Raw genomic sequence first — 18,706 nt, 5'->3', positions numbered from 1 at the left:
ACTGCCTTCCACACATGGCCCAGGGGCCCTGCAAAGTGCGGCTCCTTGGGGGACGAGGTGCTGTCTCTGCTTCCCGTTCCCCTTACCTTGTTGAAGTCTTCGGAAGTCGCCCTCATCTCCTTCCAGGTCTTGTTCAGGAGCTGGATGCAGATGCAGAAGAACTCCTCGAAGGATCTGTCGTGGGTGAAGAACATCGGGTGGAAGTCGTTGCAGGTCTCACTGGCTGGAGGAGAGAGAAGGGAGAGGAGGGAAATGACGGGACAGCCACGTGGGGGTGTTCCAAGGAGAGATGACGGGAGGCATAGTTGGCTCAAGCCATAGCGGGTAAAAGAAATGCTGAAAAGCAACCTAAGAATAGATCCTGTGCAACTTCGAAGTTCAAGGTCGGATTGGCAGACCTACCCATAGGCACAATTTTTGACATAAGTCAGGTCCTAAGCCACAGCATGACATGAGCCTTAGGGCTGCTCCCGGCCCAGATCTCTGGTGTTGAGTATGAGCTCTGTATCTGCCTTCAATAACCTTATGGAGACTGTGCAGAACTCCCTCTCCACCACAGCTCCTCCCCCTCCCTTAATTTCTCCTTTCTCTACAGACCCGCTGGCGGAGGATGAGCTTCCCTGCATACACAATTACTTGCAACTTGGAAAGCAGTTTCCTTGATTATTCCTCCAGGGGGCTTTTTCCCCCTTTAGGCAGTGGGTAGGGGACATTTGAGATCATTAACCATCTGGTGCCATTAACCACTTGCTTTACACTCCCAGACACAGGTGGCTGGAGGTTAAAGCAATCCAAGTGGCTTTCAAGGTCACAACTGGTCAGATCCTGAACCAAAACATGAGGCCAGTCAACCTGCCTGTGAGCCCCCTATTGTCAAGCTTCCTGGGGTCAGACTCCATGCTCTGAGCTCCAGGTGCAGCCACCTCTTCTTCTTCCCTGACCCTCGCCTCAGCCCCAACCTCTTCTCAGCTGTCTGTCCAGGTTACACTCTCATAGCCCTTTTCCACGCATCACATTTGATTCTACCAGGCCTCTTACCGTTCATATCTATGGACAACGATACTAGAGTCCAAGGAACTTGTCTTTGTGACCCCCAACACAGAACCCTACTTTTTTTTTTTTTTTTAAATATAAGCTGTTAAGTATAGTAAAAGAATTCTTATGCTAATTGGAACCTCTTAAAGGCCAATCAGTCTTCAAGGCTCTAAATCAGTGGTTCTCAACCTTGGCTGCACATTAGAATCACCTGGGAATCTTTTTAAAATCCTGATTTCTGGGCCTCATCCTCCGGAAATTCTGTTTCTTTGTTATGGGGTGAGGCCACAACATTAGTAACAAAGAGACATTCCAGAGGATGAGGCCCAGAAATCAGGATTTTAAAAAGATTCCCAGGTGATTCTAATGTGCAGCCAAGGTTGAGAACCACTGCTCTAAATGGTGGAATTTCAAGCCCCAGAAGCCCAGGAGAGGAGGGCGGGTGGGTTACAGCAGAGACTTCTGCACTTGGGGGGAGCCCTGCTACAGCCACTTGGTTGAACCTCAAGTTCACTTAGAATCCTCTCATGCAGGTGAAGGGTCCCTGACCAGACCTAAAGGGACACTCTGCTCTGGCAGGACCACAAGCTCTTATACACTGACCTCTTCTGTTGCCATCCTTTACAAATACAGTGAATTCCCAACCTCTGAACAATGTAAAGCAACAGTGTCCAGTGTTTGTACAGCTCACCCCTGTGGAGGGTGGAACCCCATGTGAAGACAGGTGAAAGCGGTTTTCTTCTAGACGAGTAAGGGCATGGACTAGCAGCAGCGTGAGCCATGTGGAAAGGGTTAGGGTCTGGGGCTGAAGACGGGTTCAAGTCCAGGGCCTGCCAAGCAGGAGCACGTCATTTCATCTCTCTGAGCCTTGATTCTTTTTTTTTAATGTTTTCATTGATTGTTTTAAAGAGAGAGGAAGGGAGATAGAGAGAGAGGAACATCGATGTGAGAGAGAAACAGCAAGTGGTTGCCTCCCACACACACCCTGACCAAGGATAGAACCTGGGTGTGTGCCCTGACTGGGAATTGAACCGGCAACCTTTCAGTGCACAGGATGACAATCAACTGAGCCACATCAGCCAGGGCGAGCCTTGGTTTTCCTAACAAAAAAAGTGGAAGTGAATCTCCTCCAGCTTTTCCAAAGGCCTCAGAGAGGATCACATGACGAGATTCTTGGAAAAGTGCTTGGAATGGATAAAAGTTGACGCAAATATGGAGCGAGGTGGTGGGTGATAACGGATGCTCTGCCCGTGTATCCTTTCCAGGAACACTGATTGTTCTTTGCTTTCCCCCAATTCCTAGTTGAGCCTGTTCACATCTCGGAAATTACAGGCAAGAACATGTAAGTCACCCCATCCCCAGCCTGAGTGACCAGCAGAGGGATGGCAAGAGTGAAGGTCAGACCTGAGACAAAGCTGCTTAGGGAAGCTGGAACTACGACGGGCGGGTTGTGTTTGCCGCCCCGGGCGATGAGCTGCCAGGCTCACTTTCATAAGCACTGAAGCCATGAAATTTACCAGCCCACAGAAGCACTTTAAAGCACCACTGCCATCCAAAAACTCATCATTAATCACATTATCACACTCGCTCTTCCCGGCCCAGTGTGATTATGTGTGTGCTTTATGCCCTAGTTAACGTTTTTATGGGATTGCTAGAGTTGAAATAGCCAGGCACGCTTGAGACCACCAAGCCCTGCTCCGCCTGGGTGAAGAGAGAGGGAGGCAACATCGCTAATAATAGGGCCTATTTGTTGGGTCATGTCACAGACCAAGGGCTCTGCACGCGTTATTCTCCGCACACCCCTGGAGGTGGGCACTGTGCTTATCTTCACTGTACAATCCTGAAGAAATTAAACCTTCTGTCAGGAGCTTCGTTCGGGTGGCCCCAAATGAGCGTTTGTAACCCAGTGCAGTTGGCCCGGCAGCAGGCTTCCTGCCTCCGTTGACGTGAAGAGCTCAGGGCAGCTCCTTGTGATGGCTGCTTTGAAGATTAACCGCTCCACCCACAGTTCTTGCTTAGGCAGGAACAGTGACTGCAAGAGGCCGGCTCACCGCAGCTGTGAGCCCACAGGATCTCGATGCTCACTCCTGTCCAGGGCCCCTGGCCCAGGCCTCCCCACTGGGAAATGTGAACAGGCCTCAGCCTAAGGGGACGGCCTCGGTCCGGAGAAGAAGGTCCTTAAGGCAGAGGTTTGAACAAGCAAAGAAAAACAGGGAGGCGGGGCTTACAGGCGCTTTAGAAAAATAAAAACACCTATTGAGGAAAAAATGTTGAAGTAGTGTGCAATGATTTTACAAATAAAATCCAGAGAGAAATTTTCAATGAGACAAAAATAGTAACACCTTTTAAAAAACAAAATGGTTGTTAAGCACACTATTTTTAACACAATGAGATTCTACTTTATAAAAATCAACTGAATGGTCTTTAAGTGTGGAATATTTAGGTGTCTTCAGAGCTGACGGTAAAAAGGGTTCTTATTATTTTACTGACACCCAACTCGTTTATAAATAGGCCAGCGTTGCAGGCAGTTACAATCCATGCACCTATGTTTTAACAATAAAAGAAGGCTGCGCTCTCAGGTGGCACATTGCCTTTCAAAGTAGGTTTTCTCCTATTTCCATTGGATGATGTGAGCTGAGCTAGACATCCTTGCTAGTGCCTCAGAGAACAATGTCTACTGCACGGAATACAGAGAACAGGTTCCGGTGCTGCCTGTGACCTTGTGAAGGTCACCTCAGCTCCCTGGGTCCCAGGGTTCTTACCTGTAAGATGGACTAGTAAAGTTCCTGCCACTTTTAAAATTCTAATACTACACACATGCACAGTCACTCACACACACACAGTCACACACTCATACACACACACATACACACACACACTCACACATTCACTCACCAGATAATGAACTTTCAGCTCCCAGGTGCCCATCAATAATCACAGGGCTGGGGGGCTGCACCCTCCCTCAACTTTATTTCCTAAATTAGCATCTCCCTGAATGACAGGATGGCTCCACATTTCATTCCAGGTGTTAAGGCATCAAAGAAGCATTGGGTAGGCTTAGAAGATGTTTGGTGACCTAGTATTTACTCTTTCTTTCATCAGAAAATTGTTAGTTGCTTTTATACCCTCCTGACCTATTGATATCACTTAATGCAGACCATTACTGCTGCGTAAAGATAGAATGACAAGACGACAGGCGAATGCATATAATTCCTGCTTTTCCATGGGAATTTTCTAAGACAAAGGCAATGTTTCCGATGCTGAAAAGCTCTCTTCCGTGTGTTCCACGGCCCCGTTATGCTCAGAGACACTGGGAGCCCATTCACCAGTGCCTGGAGGTCAGCAGGTGTGGGGGGCACGAGCAAATTCTGATGTTTTTACCGAATGTGCCCGACATAAAGGGCATTTTGCTTTAACATTCTGAGTTACAGTTAGAAGGGGATCCATTACATGCCCACGAAAGCGGTCCATACGTGAGAACTGCTGGAGTGACTAAAAACTGGTTAGTTATCCGCAGCACGGAAACTCCAGTTAGCACTGCTTGTGGCTCTGGGGTCAGTCTGAACAGTGCATGGATGAGTTATCAGATGCAAATGTGAGTGTGTACCTTATACCTTTGCAGAAAATCTTCTCCGTGACCTTGGCGCTTTCTATTTTTGGACACAGTATTCTTTAATGGCTTGGTTTTGAAGGCTGGGTACTGAGTGGGAAGATGTGAAAAGTTCAGACCTTCGGTAGGTGGGAGAGGTGGAAAGAGGAGAGTGAGGGCAACGAACTTGAGGTCCCCCGACTGCTGCGAGTCCACCAATACAGACGCTCCCACCCCTGCTACTTTAGGGCCGGGGATCAGAGGCGAGACACCCGCTCAGCTCTGCCCATCCCCGAAGCCTGGTTTAATAGAACTGCATATTCCTTTCTATCCTCTATCAGGCCTAAAAATAGTATGAAATTGACATTGAAAAGACACACAGCAGCTAATCCAGGGCTTCTTTGTTCGCCTTCCCACGGGCATTTTTAGAAGGACACTGAGAGAGGTAAAGAAAATACTGACTGTAATACTTCTAACGATGAGGATTTTTAAAAAATGATTTTAAAAAACTAAAAAACAAAACAAAACACCTGACTGGTGTGAGGGCTGAAAATCAGACCCCAGCACCGGAAGAGAGACAATTCCGTGAGAATGACGTGCGGCCACATCCCAGGCGTGCGGCGTATGTGGTGAGAGAGCAGGGGTTCTGGAGCAGGCGGGCCTGGGTGCAAATCTCGGTGTCGCTATTTAATAGCAATGTGACCCTGACCACATTACACTTCCTCTGGACCTCAATGTCCTCGTTAAAAAAAAAAAGGAAAAAGACAATGTCTCCCAGCTCATCAGATTGCTGCTGGGATTAAATGTAAAGCCAACATTTGGTTCTCAACCTTCCTAATGCCACCACCCTTTAATACAGTTCCTCATGTTGTGGTGACCCCCAACCATAAAATTATTTTCGTTGCTACTTCATAACTGTAATGTTGCTACTGTTATGAATCGTAATGTAAATATCTGATATGCAGGATGTATTTTCATTGTTACAAAGTGAACATAATTAAAGCACAGTGATTAATCACAAAAACAATATGTAATTATATATTTCTTTTCCAATGGTCTTAGGCGACCCCTGTGAAAGGGTTGTTCGACCCCCAAAGGAGTTGCGACCCACAGGTTGAGAACCGCTGCCATACATGGTTCATACATTCACTGAGATAAAATAAGCACCCATAAGTGCTAGTGGTTACCAGTTTTACTAGCAAAATAATAATTATTTACTTAGCTTAAATTATAAACCTGGAGGAATTACACTTCTGGATAGAAGACAGTATGCAACTCCAGTAATGAAGACATCTTCCTATTGGTCCCGGGATGGAAAGCAGAACAATGGACTCGAACAGAAAGTCTAGACGCAGACCTGTATATCCAGTCACCAGGTTTATGACAGAGGTAACACAGCGGTGGAAGAGGTTTCAATAACTTATGCAGGGCCAACTATATATGCATTGGAAAATGTGAGCTAGGAGTCCCTGCCTCACACCACTTACAAAAATCAACTCCAGGTGGCTTCTAGATCTCAGTGTCAAAGAACCAAGAAGCTTCCATATAACAGGAGAATCTACCCACGACATCCAGCTGGGCAAAGGTTTCTTAAACAGGGCAGAACAATCATTACCCCTAAGGAAAAGTGCTCATCGAATTATATTAGATCTTCATTAGAAGATACGATAAGGATGGCAACCCCAGAGTCGGAGAAACAGCGGCAACATTACCTGACAGTGAGCTGGCAATGGCGATCTATAAATAAAATACCCTGATAACTCAGTAAGAAAAGGACACAGCCCAACAGAGAAATGGCCACCATGTGAAGAGGCATTTCCCCAAATAGAGTATCTAAGTGGCCAATAAACACATGAAGAAGTGCTCGGCTTTTCCAGTCACTAGGGAAGATAGAAATTTAAGCAATTCAAACACCCACCAGAATGGCTACAGTAAAAGCATGACACATTCTAAACGTTGGTAAGAATGTGGAGCAAACAACACTCTCATACACTGTTGATGGGCGTGTAAATAGTCTACCCGCTTTGAAAAGCAGTTTGGTAGCATTTATTAAGCTAAAACAGTCACACCCTATGACACAGCAGCTCTACCCAAAGGTAGGAGCCAACAGAGGCGCATGCGTACAGTGCGCGCTGCATGAGAAGAGCATGAGCATGTCCGCAGCAGCGCTGTCTTGTTAGAGCCCCACTCAAAGCAACCGGACTGTCCGCGCAAGCGCTGTTAGTTAGGCAAAGAAGTCTGTGTGTTCGTCCAGAAGCGCGCTTATCACAAGGAAATGATTTTTAGAGCTCTGCTACACACAGTAATGTGAACGAATTGAAAACACGCTGAACGAAAGGAGTCCATACAAAAGAGACCATACTATACGACGCTATGGATCTAAAGTTCAAAACAGGCAAAATTCATGGAAGAAATTGGCGGGGAGGGTCCCTGACCGTTGTGTAACATTCTCTATCTTGATCCGGGTGGTAACTAAATGAATAGTCGTTGGTTGGAAAATTCACTGAGCTGTTGTATTCTTAGGATTGGAACACTTACATGCATTCAAGTCACACTTACATTAAAAGGCAACTTTACTCATTGAATCCTATATCATTGCTCCCAGACAGAATCAATGACCACTGTTCCTGTACTCCATTTAGCACTTATTTCATCTTTCTGGTATTGTGCTTGGTTTTGGCACTCCTCTCGTCCTCCGGGGATAAGCTCTTTATGGCACAATTGTGTCTTACTTAGCCATGTCTCTCCTCAACAACTTACACTTAGAAGGTGTCCATGAATCTTAAATAAACAAACAAATAAAAAGAGTTACCTTAAAAAGTAGAATATGGCTTTCCTGATGAGTAAGAAGGGACAATGGCTTGTCAGACAGGTCAAAGTCATTTCAGGTGATTCAGGTGGGCTTCTTAGGAGTGGCACTGGTCCGCCCTGCCCATCGCCTCTGGGACCAGGGACTGGCATGGCATGCAGCCCAAGTGACTGACCGGACAGAAAAGCATCCCACCTGTCTAGGCTGGCATCCTGAGCTAACTAGAATCAGCTCCCTGAGTTGGTCAGGGGCCCTCTCTACACGTGGGCTAGAGTTTCATTTTACCTGCTGGATGGATAAGAGCACATGTATGCACTTTCTTTTGTGGATGGGGATCCTGACCTTGCTGATGAGTCTTACAGCTGCTAATGTGATGGGTTGTGTGAACTCTAAGAAGAATCACACATTTCTTTTAAATGAGCTTTCTCCCTCCCTCCCTTCTTCTTCCCTTCCATCCATCCAAGTGTGTGCATGTCCACCTGTCTGTCCATCCATATATCCATCCATCCATCCAACTGAAAGGTGGTTAGGAGCATGGCCTTGGAGCCAGGTTGCCTGAGTTTGGATCCTGGTTCTGCCACTCCTTATCTATATGACCTTCAGCTCCTGAGCAGGGAGAGATGAGTAAAAGATGAGGCAGAAGAAGCAGGCTGGCATCAGATCAGCTAATTCTCTGTAGACCACACGAGGGGATGTGGACTTTATTCCACCTACAATGGGAAGCCATTAACGGGGTTTAAATAGGAGCAGAGTAAAGACTTCTCATCTACGTTCTTCCTCTACATTTGTCTCTTGTAATGGAATTAAAATTCAAGTAACTCAAAGACTCTTATTATTCTGGAACCCATGTACTTGGTACTTGGGCATATTAAGGAGGAGTGGTGAGCCAGATAAAAACCTTAGTGCTAAGTGGTTAGGAGTGTCAGTTCTGGAGTTAGGACTGGGGCTGGATTTTTTCCTAGGCGCCTTAACTATGTGATCCCAGCCAAGTCCTGTAATGTCTCGAAGCTTCTCTTATTATGATGACAATAACAGTAACTTATAGCTTGCAGAACTGAGTAAAGACATAGTGAGAAGATTTCCATAAAACGCTTAGCAAAGCATTTGGCATATAATAAGCACTCGATAAATGTGGTCATAAAATGTTATGCGGAATACAAATGTGGTGTGTATATCACCCCCCCTTCCAATCTTGAATTATAATATAAGGTCTAGATTGCAGTAAAATCTTATTTACTTTCACCTCCCTGCGTGAAGGTCCCCAGATCCCCTGGAAAATTACATAACAGCATTCCCATCATCATCTTGTGAGATGCTTAACCAAAAGACAGAATTTGCAGAAATTCCAGTAAATTAGGATTGCTGATAAGCGCGAGCTCCATGACCCCTGGGAGTTTGCTTAGAACTGAAAAATGGTCTTGCTGATTCGCCCTGTTTTTGCTCTTTCCTTTGTCCTCTGGCGGAAACTACCAAAATGTGCAGGAAAGTGGAGCCTGGAACCTTGGAACCTTGTCTGTTGGCAAAATAATTGTTTCTGGATCCACTTATAGGCCTACAACAGGGCTCTTTCTTGGCCCAAAGAGAACGGAAGAACAGCAAGGAAAGAGTGAAGTCTTTGGAAAGGGGTATCAACCTTGAGGTGTGAGTTAGCAATGCAAAAGCAGGAAGGGAAACCCCCCCCCCCCCTTGCTAAATAGAGCCCGCCTATCTTCTGGAGCGATGGAGGGTGGAGTGGAAGATGCGGAAAGAGGAACATTCTGGTTGGGTCTGAGAACAGTCAAGCGTCAAGCGAGGCAGAGCAGAGGAGAACATATTCCAGAAGCAGTTTCTGTTCGCCCTTGTTGAAACTCCCTTGTAGGGAAAATTATTCTGAGAAGTGGCACATTAAGAGGCTGTCACACAGCACATGTAGCACGGATATAAATAACTGCCCGTCCAACTGCGTGCAGACGGCACCCGGGGGGTAATGCTGGCCTGGAGGCAGATTAAGGAGCAACGGGGATGGGCTTCACTGAAGACCCAGCAAGAACAGGGCACACCATCCCATGACCACGATGACACCTTGGCCCGGGGCGCAGAGCCCGAGCCAGGGCTGCGGAGCTGGTGAAAGGGGCTAAAAATAAGTGATCTTGAATCTGAAAAATGCAAAATTAAGCAAAGAGGACATGCCAAGGCTTGCTCATCACATTCTTTCTTGTCTTCAATGCTCAGTCAATGACTCCCCTTAAAAACTCAGTGACTGCCTGGGGCTGTTAGGATAAAACGCAAATACTTCAGCAAGGCATTCCACCCTCTCTGTCCGACCTCCTGCTCTCCTTCTAACTGACCTCTGACACCACCGAACCCTGAAGTCAATCCCAGCTTCCCCTCGTTACCAAGGAAACCGCCCCGCTTGCATTTGCACATGGTAAGCTGCTGGGTCCCCCTTCATGCAACCCAGGGAGACATCCCCCAAAGCCCAGCCCTTTACTCAAGACGCTTCCCTCCAGCCTCGACAACCTGCCTCTCCCTTTGCACACCCTCAGACCTTGACTTTCTCCACCTGGCGGGGCTCTCCTCCTGACGATGGGCCTGCAAAACCCAGGGACTTCCATGTAGTAATCTCCGCATTCGTCATGGTTCTCCCAGGCTGCCCACAGCACACCCTGCACTGCCTTCCAGCGCATGGTGCCTCCAATTTCTCTTCTCCGTGGTCTCCACGGTGCCTGAATTGTGCACGCTTACGGAACAGGATAAGGGGTGTCCCCCAACTTTGGTACCACACGGTCTTCACGATCCCTCTCCCGCCTCTGTGACCACACCCCTGCGTGGAGCAGGGCCCTGCTCGGACTGTGTGACAAGGAACAGATGGCCTCACGGACGGCATCATAGGGCTGGCCGAGCGTGCACCGCGGGCAGTGACATTAAGGGAGATAAGGAGAGATTAAGGGAATAATCCACTGGCAAGCGTGCCTTTGCCAATGTGGGATTTGAGAAGATGGCGATCTCTATCGGCGAACAAGAAGAGAGTTAAGTCCCTAATCCTCCGCCTGCCGAGCTGTAGTCTGTTCAGTCCTCTTACCCAGGACAGCTTGATAAGGAGCCTGCTCTCCGCTTCAGACCACGTGGGCAGGTCTGCCAGAGCAGAGCTCCAGGCCCCAGAGCAGGTCCTCAGGCCTGGAGACAAGGACCCAGGAACAGGCCTAGCTCAGTGATGGCGAACCTATGACATGCGTGTCAGAGGTGACACGCGAACTCATTTTTTTGGTTGATTTTTCTTTGCTAAATGGCATTTAAATATATAAAATAAATTATCAAAAAAAAAGTCTTTGCTTTACTATGGTTGCAAATATCAAAAAATTTCTATATGTGACACGGCACCAGAGTTCAGTTAGGGTTTTTCAAAATGCTGACACGCCGGGCTCAAAAGGTTCGCCATCACTGGCCTAGCTGCACACAGGCACTGGATGGAGGTTGCCAAAATGAGAAGAAACATAACAAGTCATTAAATGTCAAACCAGGGACAGTGGGCTGGGAAACTGGAAAAGCACGTAATCTGACAAACTAGACACTTGGCAAATCTGCTTCAGCCAATTGGCAGGTGAGCAGCCTAGAAAGGGGAGGGCTTTACTTTACTGCAATGACCTGAACCTGCACTCCCCAAGGGAGGCGGGTGCAGCTGCTATTGTCCCCACTTCACAGATGGCAGCACTGAGGCACAGAGGACGGACGGACGGACAGACAGACAGACGGAGCTGGGCTGCCAGAGCTCACTGGAGGCAGAGCCCAGGTCTGGTCTGAGTCCCCGTTTTCCTGCCACTGGCCAGATAGTCATTTCCCTCCATGGAGGATTTTTAAAGCAGAAAGTTAGTACTTCCTAGAATGTTTATGGACTGTGATTTAAGAATAAATTTAATTCCATTTCTTACTTGTCTGACCCACTATTTTAATGAAGACTTGGTCTTGCTAACGAAGGTAATTTTGGGATATGCAATTCTTAGAGTTGGTCAGACAGCTCTGTGGCAGACATATATTCCCATAGAAATGTACTCAGTGCTTTACAACTAAATGATTTAATTGTCATATAGCAATTAAATATGAGACAGGTTTGATTCTCAACTCCAGTTCACAGATGAGGAAACCGAGGCACAGAGAGGCTCAGTGACTTGTCTGAGGTCACACAGCAAGAGAGCAGCAGAGCCAATGTCAGTGTGGGAGGCAAGCAGCCTGCAGAGGCTGTGCTCTGACCAAATATGTGCATAACCAGTGCACTTGAGGTCTTCTTGCCCCACCAGCTTTTTAAAAATATATATATATATATATTTTATTGTTTTCAGAGAGGAAGGAAGAGGAAGAGGGAAATAGAAACATCATTGATGAGAATCATTGATCAACTGCCTCCTGTACGCCCCACACTGGGGATCGAGCCCACAACCCAGGCATGTGCCATTGACTGGAATCGAACCTGGGACCCTTCAATCTGCAGGCCGATGCTCTATCCACTGAACAAACCGGCCAGGGCAACCCCACCAGCTTTTAAAAAATATATATATATATATATATTTTATTGTTTTCAGAGAGGAAGGAAGAGGAAGAGGGAAATAGAAACATCATTGATGAGAATCATTGATCAACTGCCTCCTGTACGCCCCACACTGGGGATCGAGCCCACAACCCAGGCATGTGCCCTTGACTGGAATCGAACCTGGGACCCTTCAATCTGCAGGCCCATGCTCTATCCACTGAACAAACCGGCCAGGGCAACCCCACCAGCTTTATAAGCACACAGCTGATGCTGCTCATGTCTTGCCATTATGCTGTGAGATTAAGAACTTGCCACCCAGCCAGTGTGGCTAGTGGTTGAGCATGGACCCAGGAACCAAGAGATCATGGTTTTGATTCCTGGTCAGGGCACATGCCCTGGTTTTGGGCTCAATCCCCAGTAGGTGGCATGCAGGAGGCAGCAGATCAATGATGCTGTTCTCATTGATGTTTCTCTCTCTCTATTCCTCTCCCTTCCTCTCTCTCTAAAAATCAATAAAAACATATAAAAAACAGAACTTGCACAGAGCTGACAAAATAAGGCCACCGGGCTCTCCTGACCCTGAGTGCACACACACATATCCATGACTACCCCAGGTATCTCGTATTTTACCATCTCTCACCAATACAGTCAGTCCTCACTTATCATTGTCGATAGCTTCTGCAACCTTCCTCGAAACAATGTATAACGAAACCAGTTTCACTAAAGGCTAACTGACGTAAACAAGAGTCAAGTTTCTGTGACATTTCAATCATGTTATAGTAAAACCATGTTGATTGAAGTGACATTATTTGAGGACCAGCTGTAAGTAGCCAAACTGAATCACTTCCATTCATGAAAAGCAATCCAACGTACTCTGATTATCATTTTTTTAAGACTATGTTAGGATTCGATCTCTGTTTGTCACAGACACAACCTCAAAAAAACCCAAAAACCCACGTGTCCCTGCTTTGGTGGCATTTTGAAAAAGTAAGTTTGAGTAGACGTGGCATATTCCAGGGTGTGTCTCCAGAATGTATCTTGTTGTCTTGAACATACAGAAATCCTAGAAGTGCATCTGATAAAAATGACTTTCACTAGCAGAGAACACTAATAAAGTTAGGTTTCAGCTCTTGTGACTGCTTTGGTGAGACTGCTCTTTTCATCCCACCCAACATGTGGGTGCTGATGGAATGCCAACCAACGAAACACTGGTCTCTTGTTCCTGGACCTCTGGGTTGGAAGCCTGTGTCGATTCTGCCCTAGAAATGTGTGTTGGTGAAGAATTCAGTTTTAAATGAATGGGGAAAGGTATATTTTAACCCTTCATTGTCTAAGCTCTTATACTGTCTGTGTGACTCACCCCCTTGGCTTCAATAACATATAATGATAACTAACCCCTGATGTTTCTGTAATATCCTGTGTTTCCAGGAGGTTGTTAACCAGTCAATGCATTTCCTCTAGAATTTACCCTACCCCAATTCAGCAAAGGTTATTTTGGCCTCTTTCTTCCTAAACCCCCATCAAGAAGAGGTCATTTTAGATAAAAACACATCTTCATGAAATAAAACTAAGGAGGAAACCAAACATAAGGTGCTTTTAACCTCAGGAGGAAGATTCTGGTGAAAATTCTCAGCCTTTCTTCCCTGTGAGACAGAAGTTAATGCCGGCAGGCACTTTCATGCCCACTCTTTGCACAGTTATTTTACATTATGGTCACTCAATTCTGTTCTTGGTATTTTGAAACCATTTTCTCCCTCCTCCCGCACAGATGCATTTAGGAAGTTTCATTTCACAAAAAGACCCAATTCTCTAAACACAGAGGGTGTTTCTGTTATTACCACTATTCTCTCACACTTATAAGTGATGAGGGCATCTCATATGTCACTAAAAGGCACCAGAAGAGTCCCAACATGGCCCATGTTTCCTGGTAAGAAAGACTTTCTGTCTGGTGTGTGAGCGCGCGCGTGTGTGTGCGTGTGTCGTGTGTGCGTGTGTGTGTGTATGTGTCTCTGGGGTGTGTGTGTGTGTGTGTGTGTGTGTGTGTATGTGTCTCTGGTGTGTGTGTGTGTGTGAGCCATTAGGATTTCAGAAGGAAGGATGATGGCAGCCCACTGATCCTGGGTCACTGTTCTTCCCAATCCCACACTTCTCTTGTCTCCTTCATAGACTTGCTTATTGTTTTGGGTTCTTTCACTTTCCTGCCCAAGTCTGTTCTCATCTTTTTCTCTCTCTCCTGTCTCCACTCTTTCCAGAGGAGAACTCATCTCGACCTGCTTACAGCTGCCAGATCTCTAATTTGAGCCCAGATCTTTCCGAGCTCCAGACAACCAACTCCTCGTTGGACACGTCTGCCTGGGTGTCCCTTAGTCCCCTCAAATGCAGGCTGACCCAGCTGAACTCACTACCTCTCTCCGGGCTGACTGGGCGCCCATCCCGGCTATCTCACCCACAAGCTTGCCAGGTTGGCCTTGACTTCTCTCTCAGTCACCTTAATATCCTAAATACTTCTCCTTTCCTTTCCCACGGCCACTGGTCTTGGTTCAGGTGCTCAAAAGGCTCTCGCGGATTAGGACAAAAGGCTCCAAACGTGTCTCCCACCCTCAAGACGGGTTCTCCTCACTGCCCTCCGTGCAGAGCGCGTTCCATCTGACTAGAGCCACAGACACAGAGGCAGCAATAACAAGAGCGTGCATCTGCTGTATGGATGCTTTCTCATTGTGAACATCATTAAGCCACACTGCTTAACACCCCTCAGAGAAAGTCCAAACTCATCAACTCTCCACAATGGGGACCCTGCTGCTCCTCAGAGAGCCAATTTCAGCATTTTTTTTTTTAAACATAAAACTTCCAGAATGCATTTATCGGGGCAGAGGGAGAAAACAATTTCAAAAACAAAATGGAATGACTGAAAGATCAATTAAACTGTTTCCCAGACTTCTAGACCTTAACATGTGCTTTTCCCTCCGCCTTAAACACACTTCCTCATCTCCTCCTCCACCTCAGGCCTCCCGAGATCCCCTGCAGTGTTGCCACCACCACACCTTTATTTCCATCATCTGTGGGCTGACACTTTTAAGTGTCTCCATCTCACTACCAGGCAATTTCCATTCTCTGTCTGCTTTAGGGTCGCCCCTTAGGAATTCTTAGGCCCTAGAGACTCAGGACTAGGCCTTCTCTGTCTGCGTGTAATCAAAATGTGTGTGGAATGCAAGCTGAACTGGTCCTGGGCGGATGGAACGATATTATTAAAGTCACAACTTGAAAAAATTCTTCATCTCCTTACAGGGAAAGACTGCACCAAGATACTCTTGCCAGTTAGTCACTGAGCATCCCTCCCCACTGACAAAACACACCGTGGCCACAGGAGAGGGCTCCGCGGCGGCCAGGCCCACGCATGGCAGCGCCTGGGCTAAAATAGGCAGGAGAGTGCGGGACTCATCCCCATTCTGAGCTGGGAAACTCACCCTCCTGCCCTCCTGAATTTAAAGGTACACTTGCTTGGCTGGGTCCCGGTTCCACCAAATTCTGGGCCCAGGGGAGTCGCTGCAGGAGCACCCCGTGAGAGGGCACCCCATGGACCCGCTTCTTTTGTATGTTCAAGGTGACTCAGGAGACAGCCTCGCCATCCACTCCCCTACAAAAGAACTCGCTCTCCTTCCTTTTCGCCATCCATGCTCTGGGGGCTTCCTTGGCACCTTTGGAAACAGCCCTGGGAGCAGGGGCAGGCAAGCTCGGGGCAGCGTGAGAACTGGCCTTGTTCATTTCGAATGAGCTACCCCATATGAAGCGCCCTTCACCTGAGCAGCATGGGTCCTCTGGAGGCCGAGACCGCCGAGGCTCACATCACTCCTGGGAGGCCGTCCTGGGCTGCAGTTGCTCTTTGGTCATCAATGGGGAGCGGGAGGGCTCGATGGAGGAGAGACCCTGCAATGTGCCCCGAGGGGCTGGCACCTGAAGCTGGTCTCTCTGAGCCCCATTGATAAACGGCTGGTTGGACATTCTTGGTTATAAAACTCAAAGGTCTGCCTGGCCGGCATGGCTCAGTGGTTGAGCATTGACCTCTGAACCAGGAGGTCACAGTTCCATTACTGGTCAGGGCACATGCTGGGGTTGTGGGCTCAATCCCCAGTGGGGGGCGAGCAGGAGGCAGCTGATTAATGATTCTCTCTCATCATCGATGTTTCTCTCTCTCCCTCTCCCTACTTCTCTGAAATCAATAAAAAAAATTTTTTTTAAATAAAATAAAACCCACAGGCCTGGCCAAGGAGAAAGAGAGTCTGCAGCGCCATCGGGCACCAAGCAGTGGACGTGAGCCAGGCGAGAGGACAATTAAAGGGCTGCAATCTTGTAAGGCCTCCCAGGCCATACAAGGTGCCAGGGACCTGCCAGAGGGAGGAATCTCAGGCAGTGCCGCTCGCTCATTCCAGAACACGGTCTGAGTGGAGACCCAGAGAAGTGGGCGCAGGCTGCCCCGAGAGCAGCAGAGTGAGGACCCTGAGGAAGGACCTCCGAGGAGGACCATGCCAGGTGATGGGCAGCTCAGTGCAAGGGCGGGTCTGTGCTCCGAGAGGGACTGGCATTAGAAGTGGACGCCTTGAATTCCTGGTCCTAAATGTGTTTTCCTTTCAGAACAATTTCTCAGTGGGGCCCACTTCAAATCCCATGTCTACTCAGTCTCCAAATGCCATAAGCACCGTCTCTTGGGAGCCATGTAAGCGTGTGCAGGTGAGTCTGCCTGCAAAGGCGTCGCTTCTGTGTGTGACTCCATCAGAGGGAGGTCCAGGGCGGCCAGGAAAGGAAACCGAGCCAAGACCACGGGCCACTGCGCTCGGCTCTCCGGGGCTCCTGGTGCAGTGGATTCTGCCTTCACTCAAATAGAAGGAGATAAAAATACGCGCCACCCACTCACCACACAGGCGCACCGCAGGGCTGGATCATGTTCAAAGCACTTTGAATTTTGATGAAAAAGTGCTCTGTGGAAGCTCAGCTCTGTTCTCAGGAGTGTTGGGCGAGAATGAAGCAAAAACAATGTCTAGAACATGTGCTTAGGAGCCAACCTCCCCGCCACGAGATCCTGGCTTTGGAGCAAGTCAGCATCCTGCAGTCAAGGCCTGAGCACCCCTTCCCCAGAGGCAGGGCTGCAGGACAGGGCACTGGATGGGGAAGAGCTGAAGAAATGAGGCCGGGTAGTATCTCTGATGGGAGGTTTCTTTTTTTTTTTTTTTTTTTTATTGCTTAAAGTATTACAAAGGGTATTACATATGTGTCCATTTTATCCCCCCGCCCTAGACAGTCCCCTAGCCTCCCCTATCCCCCAGTGTCTTATGTCCATTGGTTATGCTTATATGCATGCATACAAGTCCTTTAGGAATCCAAAGGCAACAAAATCTCAGACATATGCCGAAGCAATTTCTTCACTGATACAGCTCCTAGGGCACTTGAAACTAAAGAAAAAATGAACAAATGGGACTACATCAAAATAAAAAGCTTCTACACAGCAAAAGAAACCATCAACAAAACAATGAGAAAACCCACTGTGTGGGAAAACATATTTGCCAATGTCATATCTGATAAGGGCCTAATCTCCAAAATTTATAGGGAACTCATACAACTTAACAAAAGGAAGATAAACAATCCAATCAAAAAATGGGCAAAGGACCTAAATAGGCACCTTTCAAAAGAGGACATTCAGAAAGCCAAGAGACATATGAAAACATGATGGGAGGTTTCTGATGTGAATACAGAATCTGATAAGATAATCGCCAGGCAGTTTGTCCCAGAGGAGGGATTGGGGACAGGATGTTGGAGGCCAAGGTAATCAGAGTGGATTCTTAAAAAGCCAGGAAGGAAACACAAAGAAGACCCTGAAAGAGCCACGATTTCTGCTCAGGGCAGGAAAGGGTGGGTGAGGAGTCCAGAATCCTCAGCAGTGCCGAAAAAGACAACAGAAGATAAAGGAACTGTGCAAACAGTAACGCCGACTTTGACCGCAACACTCGGCAGAAGAAATTAGACTGTTGGGAAGCTCAAGCAACAGTCCACTCCCTGGTACAAAAGAGACACATGCTTCCTGGGCAAATTATTTCTTTTCTCACAATCTCACACATCTGAGAGACTCAGAGGAAAAGATGTATAAAAAAATATCTGCAAAGATGTTCCAGTTTCATACAAATGTCAGGGACAGGGATAATGAAGCTGAGCTCAGGGGTGATGAAATACCAGAGGGAAGTCCACAAAAGAGAGATGTGCATTTTCGGCTGTGAAATTCTTTCTTCTTTCTATAATAGATGCAAGAGCCCAGCTGGTGTGGCTCAGTGGCTGAGCATCATCCCATGCACCAGGAGGTCATGGTTCGCTTCCCGGTCAGGGCGCATGTCTGGGTTACAGGCTCGATCCCCAGTAGGGGGCATGCAGGAGGCAGCCGATCAATGATTCTCTCTCATCGTTGATGTTTCTCTCTCTCTCTCTCTCCCCTTCTCCCTTCCTCCCTCTGAAATCAATAAAAAGATATTTTAAAAGTAAAACTAAAAATAGATACAAGATACCGGAGTTGGAGGGAAGCTTCGGGAAAGGACCTAGTAACCAGAAGTGATATAATCAGGGGGGTTGGACTTTCATGATGGGGAAATAGTGGAAGCAGGTTTTCAACAAATTGAACGTGGACGAGAAGTTGAGAGAAACAGAGATCACTGGAGAGTCCGGGTTTGCAGAAATCGCAGGAGAATGAAGTAGCCGATGCAAATGGGGAGCCAGGTGGAGGGAGGGAGGT

At 47.4% G+C, this 18,706-nt stretch overlaps 1 protein-coding gene across 3 annotated transcripts in view; it reads right to left on the bottom strand.

The window, feature by feature from the left end:
* ELMO1 (engulfment and cell motility 1) overlaps positions 1 to 18,706 on the bottom strand; it is a 392,098-nt gene that overhangs the window by 114,891 nt on the left and 258,501 nt on the right. For all 3 annotated transcript variants that reach the window (XM_036327308.1, XM_036327309.1, XM_036327310.1), the window contains one exon: positions 87 to 223. In XM_036327308.1, coding sequence (XP_036183201.1) covers positions 87 to 223 — 137 coding nt within the window. The remainder of the gene's footprint in view (positions 1 to 86; positions 224 to 18,706) is intronic.

The sequence above is a fragment of the Myotis myotis genome, unplaced genomic scaffold (genome assembly GCF_014108235.1).
Source record: "Myotis myotis isolate mMyoMyo1 unplaced genomic scaffold, mMyoMyo1.p scaffold_m19_p_11, whole genome shotgun sequence".
Lineage (NCBI taxonomy): Eukaryota > Metazoa > Chordata > Mammalia > Chiroptera > Vespertilionidae > Myotis > Myotis myotis.
The sequence above is the reverse complement of the archived record's forward strand: the minus strand, read 5'-3'. Positions and strand labels throughout refer to the sequence as shown.